The sequence below is a fragment of the Ptychodera flava genome, chromosome 20 (assembly GCF_041260155.1).
Source record: "Ptychodera flava strain L36383 chromosome 20, AS_Pfla_20210202, whole genome shotgun sequence".
Taxonomy (NCBI): Eukaryota; Metazoa; Hemichordata; class Enteropneusta; family Ptychoderidae; genus Ptychodera; species Ptychodera flava.
Window position 1 is genome coordinate 18923944 of NC_091947.1, and position 22595 is coordinate 18946538.

Here is a 22595-nt window from a genome sequence, read left to right on the forward strand (position 1 = left end):
AGTGCAATAAGCTGGCAGCCATTTTGGTTATGCTAATTTTCTCAAATTGCTTAATGCTGACAGAGGGCCAGTAGTTATACTTCTTTTTGTGGTGGTCTTGGCAAACGAAATCCACCAGAAAAAAACTTAAGACCACAAAGCAAGGTTTACCCCACTGGCAGCTGGCTGCCGGACATGTTTACAGCTAGCCGCCATCTTGAAATTATGCAAATTAGCATGCCATTCAAATTATATATGCCAATATTTATGTTCCTGTTTGCCGTCAGCAACTGCTTGGTGATTAAACGAGAAAAATAAAGTTACAGTATGTATAAAGCAATTTGAGTCTTCTTTCTCATACAAAAAGCAATAAACTGGCGGCCATTTTGATTATGCTAATTTTCTCAAATTGCTCAATGCTGACAGAGGGCCAGTAATTATATTTCTTTTTGTGGTGGTCTTGGCAAACGAAATCCACCAAGAAAAAAACTTACGACCACAAAGCAAGGTTTACCCCACTGGCAGCTGGCTGCCGGACATGTTTACAGCTAGCCGCCATCTTGAAATTATGCAAATTAGCATGCCATTCAAATTATATATGCCAATATTTGTGTTCCTGTTTGCCGTCAGCAACTGCTTGGTGATTAAACGAGAAAAATAAAGTTACAGTATGTATAAAGCCATTTGAGTCTTCTTTCTCATACAAAAAGCAATAAACTGGCGGCCATTTTGATTATGCTAATTTTCTCAAATTGCTCAATGCTGACAGAGGGCCAGTAATTATATTTCTTTTTGTGGTGGTCTTGACAAACGAAATCCACCAAGAAAAAAACTTAAGACCACAAAGCAAGGTTTACCCCACTGGCTGCCGGACTATAACTTTTAGACTTCCCAGCTAACAGCCTGGACAGTTTTGAACAAATTCCTGAAATGATCAAACTAGAGCCGCATATTTATTTCATAACACGGATTTCGCAATTTTCGTAAATAAAAATGATAAAATACAATGAGGTACAGCTGTTGTCCTCGTAAGTAGCCACCCTCTCGTCAAGAGAGCAAACCATCGAGGAATCTATCAGGGTAACATTTTGTGTATGCTGACCGGCGGGACGTATACAATCCCGTTCGGCGCTACAATACGAAAGAATGCCAATACAGACACGAGACACGTATGAATTTGTATACGGTTTTCTAACGTGTGAACTCAACCAAATGTGACTATTCGGCCCTGACGCAGTACCATCTCCACCTCATCAAGGAAAAATGGGAAACAAATTACAACAATCTAAAAAAAAAACAAAAAAGAAAATTTAAAACTCTGGTAGAAAAAAATAAACTACTTTGAACGTTGAAAAAGTGTAAACGTATACATAAACTTCGCTTGTCCATATTTTGCACAACGCGTGCGTTAAAGACAGGATGATTTTCATCATCCATATTAAACAACACAGTTTTGCTATAGCTGATGTTGCATTAAGAAGTTTCGTTTAAGGGAGGGGGTTGGGACACCAAAATTAAGGAATATAGTTTCTCAGCTTTTATGATCGACGACCCCCTATCTTTTTACCATCGTTTAGATATTCTCGTGACACTGTAAGTTGTGATATTACAATTTCATTGAAAGTCTCTATGCAGACTAAGGGGTATTCATTAGGAAAAACGCTTTTAGAAATGTCATCGCGCTTGATTTGTTGGTGTGAAAAATATGTAAAGTGGGACAAACTATTCCGTTTTGCAGAGAAACTGGCGAGAAAATAACTTACTCAGCAGCAATACTTTTTTTCTATTGAATGTCTGATTTTGTACTGTAAATGGTTTTGCCGTCCGACCCAAATACCCGGCAAAACATCGAGCTACGGTACTGCAACTACCTTTAGGGACTGTTCAAAATTTATTTCCCGGGGGAGGCTGGGGGATTTTCTATTTTCTGGGTGATTTTTTTTCCATGCCCCCCCTAGTAAATTATGGAAAAAATCTATGACCCCCCTCTTCTTTCCTGCTTTTTTTCCCTGGCCCCCTACTATATACATGCATGCTTACACACTAAGACATATCCAGTCTATCAAGTTGCAGGAACTGTAGTGGACATTTAATCGATGGTATAACAAAACATTTCAGGGTTATGTGACTATAAAAAGAATGTTTTGCAGGGACTGCAAGTGGCACACTTTTGGAAAGGCTAGCAATATAAAACATATCTGGTTGTAAATTTTTGAAGAAAAGTTAATAACTAAATATGAATACTTCTTTTGTTATGTCTCACTGATATATATGATGCACACAAAGACAAGCACAGAAGTCAGTTGGAAATGGTGAACAGAAAATCAGAGGAGCAGATAATTGGCAAAGTGATTTACCGGTATATCTTTGAAGTTTAACGGTACATCATTTGCAGATATCCAGATATTTCTGGAAAGTGAGATGTACATGCACAAGTTCAGCATACATTTTCATTTGATGATGCTGAATAACTTGCAGACTCACAGTGAAAGTTTTAAACATTAGGAATTAAAATTGGCGAAAGCCAACTAGTTTTTACTTTTCTCTTTTTTTCAAATTTGGTTGCCATAAAACCAAGTAGCTGCTACTGAAAGCAACAATGCTGAGGAATATTTTAGAACATTTCTTGAACAAAACACCTTATCCATAACATGAATTCATGTTATTCTGCTCATTCCATTCACAATCCAATGTTCATATTAAAATGCAGATAACCTTGTGTAAGTCAAAGTTCACATTTTGTCAGCATTATTTTTCAAAATTGACAGAGCATTCATATTTCAATTTTTCTAACAAACTTTTATTTTGAAATAGTCATAATGCGCATGTTTTCAGATGACAGGAAACAATAAATGTTAATTTGGGGGTTTTTTGCCTTTTCTGCCAGCCGTCACTGAGAAATCTTTGATTATTTTCTTGTGTACATAAAGTTTCAACAATCTGACACCATAGCATTGATGCAGTGCCACATGATCTTCTGGATGCACATACAGGTCAGGATTATGGGATTATTGTATAGATCAGAAATTCTGGGCAAATATTGAATTGATGGGTTTTTTTCCCCTGGCCCCCCTCAAAGCTTGAGGTATTTTTGTGGCCCCCAGACCCCCCCCCCCCCCCCCCCCCCCCGTAAAGCTTTACCGGTCACAATCACAGAGCAACTGCACCTGCGTGAGGTTCCATTTTAACTTAAAGCAAAACACATAATGAATGCATACAGCAGTATTTTACATAATTCATAACTTAATATGTTGAAATTTTAAATTCGACTGGTCAGCAGTAACGGCATCGCTGTGTCATAAATCAGATATATGTCATTTTACGTCAGGATAATGTTTTCCCACAATGCATTAGATTTGGCGCCCCAGTTAATAGTCACGTGACTGGTCCAAGATGGCCGCATCTAGTTGACATTCCAAAGTTTGTCTGCAATTTTTAATCGTCCGGAGTTAAATAAGTGGAAAATTCACCATGGGTCTCACCCGAGAAGAAGCCTTCAGAATCTTGGAACTACCCCCGGGTAAGTAACGCGTTGTTTATGCAGGACTTTCGTTTCAAGTTGCCATCAACTGTCAACGAAGTCGTTGCGCAGGTGCTCTGTTGACTGTGGGCGCTCAGTTGTTGTGGTTTTTCCCCTGCTGGGGGAAGGGCCACTCGTAAAATTTCCGCGCCGTTTCCTTTGTTCAAATTGATACAGGGGTTATCTGGTCGGATGGGGGCTACGATGTGCTGGTTTTGTTGCTCGTAGGTGAATTTCGAACCGATCGCTCCAACTTGCCGAGTACGCAAACGTTTGTGCACGATTGCATGGACGACGCGACGAGCGTGCGCTATGATAAATTGCCGATATAGCAAAAAATCACTTCCGGCTGTGTTTCGGTTCGTATGTTGTCGCTCGACGACGCGTAATTTTCCATTCTCAGTCATCTTGAGTTTGACTGGTTTTCGTGGATTCGACACATTGCGTCAGCATTAAAAACACCTCCAAGGGGTTTATTTTCACACGGATCGAGAAGGATACCCGTTACCGTACGTTTGCGACGACATAGGATATTTGGGTCAAGGGTTAACATTGTATTCTTGTTCAATCACAGGTGAGAAGGCTCGTTGCCTTTCCTACTTTCAAAGCCAATGCCATGGTTCTCGATTAGGACATTTTACATTGATTACTGACAATTTTAGCGCGGACTGTCAGGTTTAGTTATCCATTTCCACGGGATGAAGTCCGACACACAAACTTTTGATTTGTCGCAGAGCAACATTGCCAACAAACGCACAATGGCTCAACTTGCTTCGCAGCTGTGAAATTCAATCTCAACAACTGCTTCGTCATTGTCAACGGCCAGTTGTTCATCTTGTATCTCCTCCTGCTGTTGGTAGACGACTGTGAAACAAAAGTAGCATTTATAAGGTGTAAACTCTTACCCCTTTGATTCTTGAAAGGTGAATAAAGGGGAGGGGCTTTCACCTTCTCCCCATGTTCAAGTGCAGCTATCTAATTCTATGGAGATATATACTGAAGGAATCCAAAGTATTGACAAGTCACAACGAAGGCTGATGCCCCGTTCTATTTATATTTGCTTATTCAGTGTTTTTATTTTTCTGGGGTAACAAGTCACTGTAAGTGCCTGCCAAGTTGATCATCCTGAGCTCAAAACCTTTGTGAACCTGAACCCGGCTGGGCAATTTCAAGCCCTGTGAATGTATGAACATTGGAGAACAAAGTGATTCATGTTTCTAGTTTACATGTAAAACCTCTACCTTTGGAAAAAGGAATCTACCAGATTTGTCTCAAGTTCAGCTAGTTCTTTGCACTTTTTGAGATGTCAGAAATGAGACTGGCATGGCATTTATCCTGAGCAGGCTCAATCTGAAAAAATGATGCTTTTGCACACGTACATGTAGCCAGTTTATGCCACAATACATGACATCAAAACCACAATCAATAACTTCAATATCTATGCACCTTTATATGTAAGCATATATCAGCACTGTAACCATGCTCTCTAAATTACACCTCTGGAGCATGTGGATGTAATTATTAGTTTCTGAAAATTTTTGTCACTTCTATGCCAGTACATATTATACAGTATGTTACTGTAAAATGTTCTTCTCAAGTCTGACATATCAATTCAATTCATCTAAGGGACACTCTACACTTTTATTTTGTGGTTAGATATAACTAGCGTAGCAATGAAAGCTACTTTGAACTTTTTGGTTCTCAATTAAACCTTATTCCCTCCTTTTCCTTGATATCGGTAGGATTCCTACCAGTGTAACCAAATACTGAAGTCATTTGATTGAAAATCAACAAATAGTTATCAAAAATTGAAATGTTGAAGGTTTGTGTAGAGAAACTTTCTGTGTGCAAAGTTCTTTCTTACATTGTAAGTAGCTTTGCCTTGTGATCTCTATCAAGGCATTGAGGTACATGTAGGTCATGATCAGGGTTGTACAAACGGAACGTTTAACCTATCTTTGTCAGCAGTGACTTTATACAAAGTTTGCCAAATTACAAATGCAGCTGTTTCAGAAAGTATTTCTAAGTCTGAGTATTTACACAATCACATGTACATAGGTACTGCTGCTTTATTTGTTTTTCGCAAAGTGTGTCCTGTAAGATTCCTTTCAGTTTCAGATACTGTATTTGAACTGACGTACAACGTGCAAATTTGCATATACAGTGTTCTGACTATTTATATAAATGTATAGACATCAAAGAAATATGAAACTATAACGTATGTGACTGCAGCCCATCCAGTCACATAATATGTGGAACATTTAGTATTCGTCGAGATGCATATAACCTAGCCTATCACCATATTTTGATACAAGCTCAATATTTTAGCGGCAGAGGGATCTGTATAGTAAATACTGTTCAGAAATAAGAGAGGTCAACAGGTCATAAGGTCAGAAGTTAGTTGCCGTTCCATTCAATGACTCCAAGTTTTTCAGTTGAAAGAAAAACAAAAACTTTGGAACGTACAAATTTTCTAAGACACAACTGTTGATGAAATTCCTGAAATGAGGAATCGGTGTGAAGTTTGCCAAATCTAACCAAATCCTGATGCTGTTGAAGATGTAGATACTTCAAGATCCATGAGGGTACAAAATATTGTAAAGGTAACTCTCCATCTGCTGTGCTATTTCATTACCCTGTTTTTTTGCATGTACTGTATCCATGTATGCGTAGAAAGTGAATAGCATCCATTCTTACATGAAGTCGTGAAGGAGCTCACAGATCTAAGTTCCAGTGTAAAATTCCATCCGGTTGACATTTGCCGCTCTGAGACATTTTATCTGTCTGTGGAGCACATGTGTTCCATCCATTTTGTGTTCTGATACCTTCAATGTACACGACAGCCCTTGTGTATCATTATGTGGCCCATACTTGAGTGATCAGCAATTGCCGGTACATTGAATGATGCTGTGTAACATAGATAGGAGGGGAAGTTGATGGGGAAACTGACTTTCTCTGTTTGCCCAGAATTTTCTTGGAATACATACAGTGTACCTTGCTCACAATTCCATGTTACAACACATATACAGATAAAAGTCAGACTGCAAATGTGCCAACGATAACTAGTTTACATGTACATTTATTCTGTTTCCTACCACAGTTCACAATTCCTAGACTGACATGGTTTAAAGTATGTTTGAACTTCAACATATCTTACACAAGCTCTGTTTGATTTCATAAGTCACCTCTTCAATGTCAATCAACAAACAGAGTATGAAAGTTTTTAATGTTTGAATATCAGAATTGGACTTGCTACTGGTAGTTGTTTTGAACCGCAAGATCTCATGCTTTCAGAGATGTCTTTTGCGTGAAAGATGTGTTGAACAAAATTTCAACTCTGTGAACAAAAGTTTGATTGAACTAATTAGACTAAGTTTCTGGACGTTTGCCATACTATATTTATTTCCAATATCTTGCATTCACAGTGTATCCATGTGTTCAGGCAGTTTAATCCACAATACTGGTACATGCATTGAAACTTGCCTTAATTCCAATCGCTTGACCAGTACCAGAAGTTGTCAATGGAGTGACCCACATATGATATATGTGTGATATAAACATTAGTGACCCACAGATGACTTGCATGATGCTGCTTATAAAATCTTTTTTTTTGCTTGTTTGTGCAGTGTACATGTACGTGTACGGCAGTTTAATCTGACAAATGCATTGAAAAATTGCCCTAATTCCCATCACTTGACCAGTACTAGAAGTGGCCAACAGGACTGACCCAGATGATATGGACATTTAATATAAACATTGGGGACCAACAGATGACTTGCACAATACTGATTATAAAATCAATTTTGTCTTTTGATCATTGATGGCATGACAATACCATTCTCGCATCAGCCAATGATATTGCACTCATTACATGTAGCTCTCAATTCCATAAATTACCTTAATGGCCAATATTTCACAAAATATTTGTACTTCTCTGCAATGATAATCTCTCATCAGATCGTTGTTAGCAGAATATTTCCACATCATGTCTTTCATTTCAAGCATTTGAGTTTGAATTTCCATATTATCAAAAAGAAATGTATATCGCTGAAATGAAATTTCTGCCACACACTTAGAAATTGTAGAAAAGGTCTTTCAGAAAGATACAGCCACAGGTATAAAACCTGTAAAAGTTTCAGATCCATTGTAAAAGGTGTGGTTCTATACATGTACATACATTCCGTTGTGATTACTCCGCCGATGTTATACACTCAATCATACCAAATGAGTATCTATTAGTCAATGACTACTGTGGGTGTAGTATTGATGTGTCACAGAGTGTGTTGCTTAACTGCACAGTTTTACAGTGCTGAATATGTGCATGAATAGCTATATGTATTTTATACTATACCAGTTTGATATGTGGATTTCATTTCTTATATTGTGAGCAGCTTTTGGTATTATACATGATCTAAATTATTTTATGGTGAATGTAAGAATATTGAACCATTCATGTCCATGAAGGAAAACAGCAGACAACAGTTTTAGAGCTGGCAGTTCATAAATACAATATAAAAATCTGAGCGATTTGCCACACAGATCACGTGTATACACAGTGCCAAATATGGTCAGTCTCAACGCACACATTTCCTCCAGTAACAGGTCATTTCTATTTTGATTTTGTGTTTCATTCATGAAATGCCTCGTTTTAACCAAGTCAATTGTGTCAGGATTTTAATCATTAACCCTCTACCAACAGTGTGTTCAGGAAATTTGCAAAGACATGTACATGCATCCCCTACAAAAAGTGTACCCACACAGAATACAGTACTTACATGTACACTTCATGTACACTTCATTCATATATGTCGTTCCAACATTTGTGCATTGGAGTGTACGTGTATGTTTAATGTTATAGACATTTTTAGTAATAAACAGTGGACAGAGATGACCCCTTTGCTTTGTTTACATTATACAGGTAGGTACATGTACAAGCAGGCACATGTGTGTATTGGCCTATACATATTGTTGTGGTCCCTTTTAGCCAAGTTTTAGATTCCACTGCCTATAAAAGTGTTATCTTAGACTCATGAACATTTTAATTTAATGATTTATATTTACTGAAATTCAAGAAGTTGACTGAAAGGGTACCCGATACCATAAAAGTTTTAGGGGACATATTTACAAATCACTGCCAACTGATTTAGCAAGTCAAAAAAGTTTGTTGCACTTTTAACCTTTCACTCTGCATGTTGTTACACACCGTAAGGTAGTGTGCTCCTCAAGGACAATTTTTTCGGAATCTCAAATTTTCACAATACTTTCCTAGCTTACTCATTTTGATACCATGGGAGTAAACTTGCTTTTTATGAAATCAAAAATTTAATTTTTCTTTACAGAGTTGGGAATAGGCCCAAACCATTTTGAATTTCAGATACTGTTCAATTACAGTTTGTACGCTTATCTCATTCTAAGATTTGCACAATACAGATCACTAAATTTTATTATTGATTATCATGAGAATGGGGAAAGTAAGGATAAAAGTATTAAAACATTCTGTTTCGAGATACACAATCACATTTCCTTCACACCAAAGTCGCACGAAAAACTTACATAGAGTTGTAAAGATTGTTTTGTATCTATTATATTACATATTGCTGTACCAATGCACATTGTGTAAAGTCTTGGTTCAAGGAATGTGTAGCTTCAACGTGAATAATACCCTGGTAGGAAAATAAACTGTAGAACAAATCACCATTTCAAAACTCAGGTTTCTCCTATTGTCATGTTAATTAATGGATGGTATAAGGTAGTTGCCAAATTAAAGGGCCAATAGCGATCACTTTTTCATGATGTTTTCGCTCTTTTGGTTGTAATTTTTAATCAAGTTACTTGTTCTTTTCCCCAAAGTATGTTGAGATACACAATATTCATCTTGATAAATTAGTCTGTACATGTGTAAACGGCATTGTTATTACTTACAAGAGAAGAGAATTCTGGGAGGGACTTGAATTTGAATGTAAACAATAACAGTGCACTTGACGCATATACACACAGTGTCAACAATCTTAATAGAGGGGTTTCAACATGCTCTGTGGAATGGATCAAGAACCTGCTGTCCACATATGAAACTAAAATAGCAAATGTCAAAAGTTCGGGTTAGTGGCCCTTTAATTTCACTAAGACAGGCAAACGCAAAGGTGATGCAAACCAATATTGCAAAATTAAAGATTATCTGCATACATACAACTGCTCAATGCATGGTGAAAGCAATGTAAGCATAGGTCCTCACACAGTAAAAATGATTGACATACCTTACGTAATTCAAGCCTTCTGTGGAATGACGATATACGTATGTGTACATAACTTATCATCATATAAAACACTTAAATCATGTGGAGGATTCAAAAATAGTCTTGAGAGATTTTTTTGGGATTGATACTATATAAAGGCGGATACAATATCTTTTAGATACTTGCATGTACATGTAAGTCAACATAGCTATGAATTTGTGTCAGATTCTCTTGGTGTGTGTCTGAATCACCACTGCATGTAAACATTCCTGTATTGATATTTAAATGAAGGTAAATTGTAGTAGGATCTTGTGAGCAAAAAATTTAAAAGGAAACTAAAAAACACGCGTCATTTGTGTAAGTAGGATGAGAAACAAAGCTATCATTTGCTCTAGTCTGTAGGCAGAAAGAAAAATTCATGAGTTATCAGCTACTTGTTATTTTGGTAGATGACTTGCTTGTTGTAATGGGAGAATTTTTTATCTGTTGAATGCATACATGTCCTCCTTGGAGCATGACTGTCTGTGATGACTAGATACCACTACATTATGTATATATTGTATATTTGTGTTTGTACTGTGAGTCATGAAAAAAAATCTGACACCCTGACAAATTTATTGAAAAAGTTCAAATATTTCATGCATTTTTACTTTTGGTCTTTATCAATATATATGCATATATATAATATGTATATATGCAAAATTGTTGATAAGCATAAATCATTGACTGTACATGTTTGTACAAATTGCATAAACACATGTAAAGTATTGCTGTTGATTTTAGTTTTATGCAGGGGTTAGATTAGTAGGGTTAAATATCAATTTGAAGATTTATTACACACATTATTGTTTCTCATATAACAATGAGTATTTAATTTCACCAACAGATGTAGACTTATTGCCAAAAAGTAAATGTGTTGAAAGTGAAAGTGTAATGAGGATGATTAATCATACAGTAGTCCAAAAAGATATGACTAATAGAAATATAAAAACCATGTAAACATTGGGGGTACATATAAGGTCACGTGGGAGTCAGCTGTTTTCATTGGAACCATTAAAGCCCCAATGGCTGTCACTTTTGATGTGGTTTCCAATATTTTTGTCTTCTCTGTAAAATAGTGACTTGTTCTACTGTCAAAGTCATGACAAAATGCCTACAAACATGAAGCCTGTTTGTACAGTTCATGAAGGTGTACATATGCTGCCCTATTGTTATTGCTGATAACTGAACCATTACAATTTTTCAACAATAATGCACACAGTACAGAATCCATTTGAGTTGCCAATGCTTAGACTTTGTATTTCAAAATAATTTAGGGAAACAAAGTAGAAAAAAAAATTTCTGAATGAAAAGAAATATTATAGAATGTTATCTCTTTTGCTCTAGTAGACTTGTCTCTATACATGCACATATACATTACATGTAAAAGATGTACATCATTAATTCTCTTGTGCAGGAGTCAAACATTTGTTGAACATACTTTTCTGTTCAAAACATCTTGTATGAAACTTAAAATTTTATTACACATTTTTTCCACTGAGTTGAATAAACAATTTCTTTGAGTTTTTTCTTTTTTGATTGTGATGTCTCCAAAAATTCTCTTACAAATTTGAGGTTTTTTCACCTTTCAAAACAATTTTTGTTGTTTTGACTTTGTATGCAAACTGAAACATGCTTTTATGAAGTCCTGTAAGTTTGAGACCTTTTCCTAACTGATAATTGCAGAACATTTAATCCCAAGATGGAGGGAAGAAAAAAAATGCAAATGACAAACTAAGTGAACTACAATTTGAACATATTACTGATTCATTTGGCAGGAAAAGTACAAGAAGATATTTGTAAAGTAATTTTTTTGGCGTTTTTCAAGAGAATTGCAAAACTAGCAAAAGTATAAATTGCAATGTTTAGGAGCAGTTCTATACTTCTCCAAGGCTGTAAGATACAGTGTAAACATAGAGTGGAATCATCAGCAGTGTCATTGACATTGTCCTTCTCTCATCATCGTCATGTTTTCAGGTACGATAGAAGATGATGTCCGTGCTGCGTACAAAAGATTGGCTCTGAAATGGCACCCAGACAAGCACAACAACTCAGAGGCAGCCACCAAAGTGAGTGTAGAAAATTACGTTTCAACCCTTTGAGTGCAAAGGTGGCAAAGTCTATTTTTGCCGCCTTTGTAAAACATAGTGCAAACTGTCTTTTTTCAGTTCCATGTGATTTTTCAGATTTATCCCAAAATTTTGATCAAAAACTGTAGCCAATGAAAAGTCCTGTCAAGAATATGGATTTATCGTCAGTCACTGTTACTTGAGTCCAAAGAAAAGGAAAGATATTTGAAATGTCAACAGGTGTTGTTGGTTTGTCATCCTTTTACCATCATTGATTTTGATTGTCAGTACATGTTAGTGCACACCCACATTTTTGTTCCTCACCTCATTGCAAATCTTTAGATTGTTTGATAAAATGGGTTCATGACCCAGTCAGTACCTTCAAATGAGAACCCATGTTTGTACGGATGGCTTGTGTGATGTACCTACATGTATACATCGTTCCAAGTACAATATGCTCATTTTTCATCAACTAATTGAGAGGTCGGAGTTCTTGTCAAAGAAAGCATGGAAGCTTTTTGTAATTCTAGTAAATCTACATAAAGTGTATTTCAGAATTTATTGTGCCACACACACCCAACTCAGCTCTATAACTTCCTGACCTTTAACCCTTTCACCACCATGGTTTGGCCCAAACCCATTGTTATCAATGGCAATTGTGGACCTGTACACAGGGAATTGGGGGTGAACAGGTTAAGGCAGAATGCATCTCAGGGACAGATATTCAGACTTTCAGACTGTTTATGGTGCTTTTTTCGGTCTACCACTTGTGGAAGCTGATTTTGCAGCTCATAGAGTAAGTGAAGTTTCCACCGTCTTATTTTGTGAAAATCAAAAATTTTACTGTTCCACCATAGAGTTAACACAGGGATGGCAGCCATTTTGAAGTTAAATACGGTAAATTCATGATAATTCATTTCCACATTATCAAAATTTCCATGGTAATCCCAATTTTTATGACTGATTTTGAAAAAGAATGGTTTACAGTTTGTTCAAGAAAAGTTTTAGAGAAAGTTTTTTCGAGGCACAGACTGCCTTTAACTCCAGTGTATTTTATGTGATATGGAATAACAATCTGCAAGATTCTATTTGCTTCTGTGTTGACTTCAAAGTTACATACATGTATTATGTTTTGTCTGGCCTACGTGTAGGAGGACATATTGGTCTCTGATCACTTGTGCACCGCTGCTACATGTACATGTAATGTCATAGGTCCTGTCAGCAATAGGGAATCCCACATTGTAGTCGTGATCTTAAAGAGACTCACAAAACCTGTTAATCGTTGAAGATCCCTTTATCCTGCCCATCTGCTGACTTTCAATATTTTGACATGCAATTTCTATATCTGATTAAACTCATGTTCAATGAAATTGTATAACTTCTGACAACTGACATCTTAACATTGTAGTCATAATCCTGCAGATTCTCACAAAACCTGTTTACCATGGAAGATCCCTTTATCCTGCCCATCGGCTGACTTTCAATATTTTGACAGGCAATTACGATAGCTGTTTAACTCATGTTCAATGAAACTGCATAGCTTCTGACAACTGACTATCTCAACACAAATGCCATTCTTGATGATACATACAGTACATGTACATCATAGTCATTGGTACTACTTATGGCATAAGCTTTGATCCAGTTCTCATAGTTTTTGTGCATCCAGCAGGTTGATGAATTTAAAGGTTTATTTGTAAGCCACTGAATGGTATTGTACTTTAACCGTTATCGTGCCAAGTTCATATGTCACCATCAGGTCAAGTAAAAGCTGGTGACATGTCCAATTTGTTGCATTTTAACAAATAAATTGAATATTTGAAGACTCTTAAAAACAGATACTATATTAAAACATGGTTTTATGGGCAAATGAAAATTTTTATGACTTGGCAGATAGAGAAGTGATACTGTCTGGCCGGAAAAGGGTTAACCATTTTGAGAATTTTCAAACTCAATGAAATGAACAGACAGCTTAACCCTTTGAGTGCTGTAATTTTTCCTAGCAAAATTTTAGTGCAGTATATAAGTATTTTTATGAATTTTTCTGTAATTCTTTTGATTATGTTGGACCAAATGGATAGCAATTTTCACAAGCTACAGTTTTTTAGCTCCGCTGTCAGCGACGCGGAGCTTATCAAATAGGTTGATTTTCCGTCGTCGTCCGTCGTTGTCGTCCGTCAACAACTGCCTTCTCCTCTGAAACCGCAAGTCCAATTGCTTTGAAATTTTATATGTAGTTCACTTGGGGTGACCTCACTTCAGTTTGTTCAAATCGTGGTGAAATTTGCATATTTGTATTTTTGCGGCATTTTTTGGTGTTTTTTGTAAAAAAATCTTCTTCTCTGAAACCGCGTGTCCGATTGCTCTGAAATTTGATGTGCAGTTTACTTAGGGTTACTATAGTCAGATTTGTATTTTAAAGGCAATTTTTGTTGTTTTTGGTAAAAAAATCTTTAAAAATCTTCTTCTTCAAAACTACCAGTCAGATAGCTTTGATATTTGGTACATATGTCCCTAGGGATGATCTATTTCAGATTTGTTCAAATTGTGCAGAAATATGCAAATTTGCATTTTAAGGTAATTTTTGCCATTTTTGGTCAAAAAATGTGTTTCTCAAAAAGTACTGGTCTGATAGTTTTGAAATTCAGTATACAGGTTTCTATAGGTGAACTAAGTAATATATTGAATTTCTTATGAAATCTGTAATTTTGTATTTTTGGGGCAATTTTTGCCATTTTTGGTCAAAAAATGTGTATTTCCAAAACTACTCATCTGATAGCTTTGCAATTTTGTATACAAGTTCCTACAGATCACCTTAATGATATTTATTGAAATTATGATGAAATCTGCAATTTTGTAATTTTGGGCAATTTTTGCCATTTTTGGTCAAAAAATGTGTTTCTCAAAAAGTACTCATCTGATAGCTTTGAAATTTGGTATACAGGTTTCTATAGATGAACTAAATGATATTTATTGAAATTATGATGAAATCTGCAATTTTGAATTTTTTGGGCAATTTTAGCCATTTTTGGTCAAAACATGTTTCTCAAAAAGTACCTGTCTAACAGCTTTGAAATTTGGTATACATTTTTCTATAGATGAACTACTTGAAATTATGATGAAATCTGCAATTTTTACCTTCTCGTGTCTATTTATAGACAGAGAAGGTATTAGAGTTGAAAACCAGTATGCTGCTGTCAAGAACTTCCGTCTGTCAAGACTTCCGTCTGTCAAGATCCGTTGACGTCATGCCATTGTGATGGGTCATATCATAAACTGGTGGGGGTGTTCATGGCTCAGGTTAAGGTGTGGGAGAACGATTTTGAGCTGTGACAAAAATCAAAAGGGACTTAGCGGCATAGCCACAGTGTTAAGCCTTTTTCAAGGTTTCTTAGTTGACTACAATCTATTACAGACTACTGAGCTGACGTTAGGGGTACTCACTTTCTGTTTGCTCACTCTGTGAGCGCTAGTGTTTGGTACTGAGTTGCGTGGATATCCCCTCATGGCCTCACGTGATCTGGGCCTGTTGTATAATCTGCAGAGATGATCATATGCCTCCGAGTCTGAAAACTGTCATTGTGTAAGCCTGTCGGCATTTTCCTTGCATTTTTTCTCATTTAATTTTGCAAAATATCGGCGAGTACCTCAATATTTCAAGATAACCCTTTCTTCCCAATCGTTTCCTGGAGTTTCAGAGTCATATGAACGAAAATGAGTGAAAGTTTTAGACAGGAAAATCGGACGTCGGCCATGTTCAATGTTTACAGTACATGTATACAATCAGAAGTTTACGTGGAGGAATTAACCAACAAACACAGGAGTGTTCATGATGCCCGCCCTCTAGAGGCAGACCCTCCTATATGAAGTACCACATTTGATGCTTGTGGAAAGCTTGACCACACAATGGAGCATTTAAACTTTTAGAAAATGACAAACTGAATAAGAAGGTATTCAGAAAATGTCAAATACTGAGGAAAAATGCGCAAATATTCAAAATAAACAGGTTAACTGATTGGTCAGCTATAAAAAACAATGAAAATGTTTATGATCAAAAGTTTTTGAGATGCGCACATTTTAACAAATACAGAAATTATTAACATTATAAATATAAGACCAAACTATTTTTTCAGGGATGGGACAGGTTGGAAATGAGGGGTGAGAGACAAAGGCACTCCTATTGCTGCATGTGGATGCAGCCACACCATTCATTTACAGCATACTTATTCACTGTGTTGTGTTCAAGTTCCATATTGTACTGACTGCCATACAAGGATAACATAAGCAAATCAAATCAAATTAGAAAAGGATCAATGCTGTTGTGTGGATTTTGCTGAACATGGCTGATATTTCGCCCTATATATTTGGTATCCAGCAAAGGCATATTTTGATGTAAAGTCAAAATTAACACTACATTGCTGACAATATATTTAACCGTTTCTGCATGAATTTTTCTTTTTTAAATTATAGTATATTAGTACTTCAAACAGATTAACAGTTATCGTGATGTCAACCCATAATTTTACATCACAAAGACTGTAATTCTGCCAATTTTTTTTTGTTTTTCAGTCATTTTATAAATTTTGCACTGCACAAGATGATTGAACAAATTGCAATGTGTGAATTTGTAAACTCAAAGAATAAAAACCTTTGGTCACAAATTAAATTATTTTTTGAAAAGAAATTTACTCTTAAACACTTTTAGCATATATTCTTTACACGGTCATGTATTTCAAGGAAAATATGCCTATTAAAAACAGTAATTTCTTCACTTTCAATTTTTTTTCAATACTATGACAATTATCAGCCATGAGGTTATACAAACACAAGACCAGATAAGTGTTTTTCATCATTTCCACAGGACTCTTTGGAAAATCCACTAAAAACAGTTAAAAGTGACTGGAAATGATCACTTGGTATACATTTAATTTACAGATGCCAGGTTGTGTATTTCACATGCACTCAGGTCAGTAAGGAAGTGCGTCATTACTATTTGGACTGTTAATTCTTATTTCTGAATTGTTAACTTTTTTCCACATTGAACTATCTTTAGGCAGTTTATACTGTAGCTTAGAATTTTTTTGATTGATGTATTTAATCATCTTTTGGGTTCTTTGGGTCCATATCCCACCTCATGCCCCTACATCATCAACTATTTACCAACAACTCCATGCCAACAACCAATTACCTGACCTGGCCACACATTAGAGAAGGTACAGCGTCATTGACGGTATTTTTATTTTTGGGGGCAATTGTTGCCATTTTTGGTCAGAAAATTTTATTCTCAAAAAACTACTCATCAGATAGCTTTGGTTGACATGTTCTTAGGGATGATCCTATGTGATATATTCAAAGTATGATGAAATCTTCAATTGTGTATTTTTGCAGCTATATTAGCCACTTTTTCTGGCCACTGCATTGAACTATCAAAGATTTCCACCTTCTTCATCAACATGTGTCAAAAATAGTTATTCTCTACATAAACACAGCGGAGCTATATCGGCCGCTAGGTCGCTTGTAATAAAAAATCTGAAAAAATGTTTGGAGCTGAAAAGTTTGTCTGCATTTTATTTTATAAAGGTGACAAAAATTGACTTTGGCACTCAAGAGCTGCAACTTTTGGCATTATTTTCAGGATTCTATATTTAGATCAAAATTAGTTCATAAAAATATTCTTACTCAGAGATGTTTAGTATAATTATCCACTGAATAGGACTGCATGGGGAGGTTTTAGTAAGATGAATGGGAGCCTCACCCAAATATGGCTGCCTCCATACAACTAGTTACGACTACATGATAACAGCGTAAAATTTTTGCTGTACACATTTGAATCTTTACAAATTCAACATGGTGCAACCCACTGAGAAAGGGATTCACTCCGCTTTGACCAACATTTTTCACATAACATGGCAAGATTTTGAAAATGTGAAGAAATTTAATATGAACAAAAATCTGTTCAATTTCGTGCTTATTCTGCCACAAGCAAACATTGTAGAGGCACACTTAATGACTTTATCGTTCAATTTGCAGATTGCAATGCATATCTGAGGAAATTGGAGGTACCTGTAATGTTGCAGTTCATGGGCCTTTAAATTCAATTGTAGTGAATATACTTGCCAAGATACTAACATTGAAATACTTAATTTTATTAAATGTTTCTGTAGTTTCTGTTAATGTATGTATGTAATGACATTTATTCATTTATTCTTTCATTTATTAATCACATGACACATCTATGCAACACAAACCTAGGTTCAAAACTTTTCTATTTAAGTAACATACGGGGGGTACATCCATACTTTATATTAAATTATATATATATATATATATATATATATATATATATATATATATATATATATATATATATATATATATATATATATATATATATATAATATTTAAGGGTAAGTTTGGATTGAGTAAAACTGACAAATTATCATGCTGCCTAACAATCACATACATGTACATGTACTATAGTGTTTACGGTGTTATTCAGAAAGAAATATTAAAGAAATTTTGTGAAGAGATCAACTGGGCTTCCGCTGCGCTCGCAAATTAGTAGATTGAGAAAAAAATCTGCCGTTTACGAAATATTTTCACACCGCATTCGTATTTTTACGAGAAAAAATACAGGCTTAGGACATATGGGGCATAGCACCATAATGTACAGCGATGTTCTCGAAGGAGGCGATTGAGACCGCCTACATGTACATATGAGAATGACGTCATTCAAAATAAGAGTCTTTATAACGAATATTTTGACTGGTCGTGAATGTGGACTATTCACATTATCAAGCAATCATATCATCTGAGACATGCTCCTTCCGCTGTCAACCCACAGCCACGTTTTTTGGCTGGGACAAGCATACGTCTTTAACTTTGTACCATCCCAAATGCCACCTATATCTTCTCCCCTGTACTCGTAAATATAATGTTAGGATTCTCCGTTGAAAGTACAGTAAAGATACGACTTTTTCTCTAGTCGGATTGTCATGTAAATAAAAAGGTAATAAATCCGTTTGAAGTGTTGTATAAAGCTATTTTAGCTGGTTGAGCGTACGTTCACAAAGCTACAGATCATTGCCCGATGAACTAGACAAGGTTTTCCTGTCACACAATCTCTGTACGATCGAAAGAAGGGGACAAACTGAAGGTTTTTGCTTTGTATCATGAACGTTTATAACACCATAAAAAGAAAGTACGGTGGCAAAAATCAGCACAAAAAATGAGACTTTTAGTAAAACGTACTCTTCAACTGTTCAATGTTCAACGTTCAGTTCAGAGTGGCTGTATGGCATTGTGGAAAGCTAACCTAAAGATTGCCTGCAATGAAAGTCACGAGCAAACTTTGGTGTCAACGGATTCAGTCTTTGAATTATCAATGAACACTCACTTATTTTTCAGGTCAATAGGCCAAAACTTGCTTGTCCGTGGCAACAAGCCTCTCTGTTTGTGAATTTTCCCAATCTACAATGACTATCAAGAAGCGATTGAAGCGAATTTGACATCGAGAAACTCAACTTTCAAAACCATAGCCGATTAGTCAACCCCTTGAGTTGTTGGTTTAAACTCTACAGAGTTTGCACATGTGCATTAACAAGACCACCTAGGTAATTTGAAAAAAACATAGGATACTGGTATAGTGCAATGATAATCCAAACTTCAAAGTAGTTAGGGATGATAAAGCATGTAATGATGACAAGATGGTACATTGTTTTTCAGAAGCTTCAAAACATTCCTTTATCACTACTTAAAGATTTTTTTCTGTCTGTATTGTTCATTTAAAATGAAAAAATACCTTGCAGGCACAGTGGAAATGGCTGTTATTATTTGTACATCAAGCCCTAAGAAAGTAAACATACAAGCATATAAAATGTTACAGTTTTTCATGAATATTAATGAGCCGTCCAGTACTCTTGGAACTCTGGGGAGAACCCTGCTAAAGGGTGAGCATAGTGACCCAATTGTGAATTCTGAAAGACTAAAATATGAGTGGAGTATTGTCAAAGAAATTCTGTGTGAAAATTACAAGGGGGTTTCATTTCAAGATGCATGGGGCATACTTTTGGATCAGAAAGTTGATGAAATATATCCAAACCTGTGTACATTAGTCAAAATTGGTCTGATATTGCCAACAAACACTGCTGCTTGTGAAAGGGGCTTTTCCAGGTACAACAGAATAAAAACAAAATCCAGGGCTAGGCTGAAAGTTAGCACAGTTAGTTCCATTATGACAATTGCAATAGAGGCACCATCTCTGAGGAATATTGATAAATTTGACTTCAAGAAGGCATTTGCAGTGTGGTGTTCACTGAAACAAAGGAGAATTATTGGCTCAAAATCTACATGTATTGGTATGTCCAGTAGTAGCACATCCAGTCTTTGCACCGTCTTGGAGAAGCTCATTGACACAGCCCAAAGACTGGTAAACCACCGGAATAGCATTTACTAATATTTTATCAAATTCACTAATAATTTAAAACTAGGATTCATAAATTTACCAAGATTTTTTAAAACCCAGAGGAAACCCAGATCAATCAGAAGTTAAATCTTTTTGCTCTTGTATACGGTAATACAATGTATGACAGTAGATAGATGCACATGTATGATGAGCCCAGCCTGCTTGGTTATGGATAGCATAGCAGCCCACAAAATTGATGTTTGTTCTTAAAATATTTGGGAAAAGGGTGTAAGCTGTGTTAAATTTTCAGATGTCTTGTGGATTTAGCCACAACAAAGAGTTAAAAAAGGTTGATATGCTAAAATGTATTGTTAAATAAAATAGGAGACTGCATGTATTAGTATTAGATAACAAAACAAAATTACTACATTCACTGAGAACAGGACAGCTATTATTATGACTATAAATAAAGCCTCTGTCAGTGTTTACTTACGTAACACTCAGTGGATGAAATTCATCCCGTACAGTGTAACAGGCTGGTACTGAGAGGTTAACATAGCAGACCGGGAGTGTTTGTTTTCAAATGTAATGGGCAGTACATGGTGAATGGGAGCTCTGTGCTGGGTGAACATGTTTGGAAGTGGATGGCAGCCCAGTGGATGGACTTGCTTTTAGGGAAAAAGTTGTCTTGGACTGTTGGAGAATTGCCCCAGGGAAGTCTGTGGTCTGTGTCATCAAGCTAGTGCTGGAGGCTGGGGTACACCACACCCAGGCTGGAGGCTGGGGTACACCACACCCAGGCTGGAGGCTGGGGTACACCACACCCACGTCTGTGCTTGCAAACTTTGATGGATGGGCAGTGCATGTTCAATGCTCCCAGGGATTCATCCCTTGACCTTCTGTGATAAACCAGACACACCGGAGAGTGTCGCTTGGTTACGTAAAGCAGTCGTTACAAGTGTGCGTGAATATGCAAGTATACGTGCATATTATCATAAAGCTCAGTCTAAACATTGAATTTTGAAATGAAATATTGACTACGTCAACATTCTGTCTCTCACATGATCATGGCTACATGCATTAATTTCAATTTCTGCCATGGTGCTGTCATGTGTACAACATGCATATTAGATTATAGAGCATCACAAAATTTATACCAAATGAATATTTTAAACTGAAATATGTGAATTTAATACTAGTCACAGTAACAGATTGGAAAAAACCAGAGGGCACAGATTATCGATATATGCTGCACATGTATTGTAGCAATAATGTGATATTGTCTTCGACAGAGAGCTTCAAAGGGCATTGTTATTGAGAATTTACAGAAGTCTAATTAATATAAAAATGAGGTTGAAATCAATCAGTTTGTACGATACAATACAATACATTATTTGTATTGATATTTGAATGTTTTGATGTCCATGAAGTGTTTTTTCCAGGTTTCTCTCACAGAGGGGGAACTTCCCCATCTGCTCCAAAATTGTGGGGGCCTTTGTGCTGTTGAGGAAGATCATAATAAATTAAGCAAATATAATTTATGTAAACTAAATGCGTTCTAGTTATCAGCAAATTAAGGTAACAGTGTGCATGAAATATCAAATTATATAAAGACCGTCTCCCATTTGTTGCTCTTATCCATGTGGGAAATATTTAATACAATAGTAGAAGCCTACAAAAATTCACTTTCAGCATTTCAGTCATACAGTGAATACATGTGCTGTAAGTTAAAACCCAAGTTTGTATTGTGGAAGCAAACTGTTTGACAGTCTTTCGGCTTTGCACATGTTAAAAACAAAGGTGTGAAAAAGAAAAGTGTGAAATTTCCAAGTAGTGTATTCCTGTTAGCCGGCAAAGTCCTTTGTCAGTCGTAACTACTTGCCAGAAGTGACAAATTCTGATAATGTTAGTCATTATAATTTGAGAGAAGGAGTTGTTGAAAAGTACTTGACAGCAACCCAAATGCAAATTGATCATACAGATGTGTGTTCCTTGTCACCTTGTCAATTTAAACGTCAGAACCTACTCTCTATCAAACTAATCCTATTTTTGTGAACAGTAGGATAATCAGGTACTTTGGTAAAAAATTTTCATTTTCACAGTATTCTTGTTAGTGTGTATGAAGAAAAAACAAACATTTGTGAATTGGCTTTAATTGAGCTGACCTTCAATACAATTGATCACAATTAAATGTGGAATGAGGGACATAATGTTTTTTCCCCATCATTTTTTCCACATTGTGCCATGATACAATGAGACAAGGAAATGAGATCTTGGCCAAATATGCTTTTGTTAACTTTAAGGCCGGCGTAATTGCTATAAATTGCTTGTCGTGTGCAGATGTTTCTCTA

At 36.1% G+C, this 22595-nt stretch overlaps 1 protein-coding gene across 3 annotated transcripts in view; it reads left to right on the forward strand.

Moving 5' to 3' along the window:
* The first annotated feature begins 3348 nt into the window (after positions 1–3348).
* LOC139120225 (stress-induced-phosphoprotein 1-like) overlaps positions 3349–22595 on the forward strand; it is a 35282-nt gene continuing 16035 nt past the window's right edge. Inside the window, exons 1-2 of one of the 3 annotated variants that reach the window (XM_070684434.1) lie at positions 3349–3499; positions 11749–11840. In XM_070684434.1, coding sequence (XP_070540535.1) covers positions 3451–3499; positions 11749–11840 — 141 coding nt within the window. In that variant the 5' untranslated portion in view covers positions 3349–3450. Of the gene's footprint in view, positions 3500–11748; positions 11841–21038; positions 21217–22595 lie in introns of those variants that run through there. The other 2 variants (XM_070684435.1, XM_070684436.1) reach the window with 2 other exon arrangements.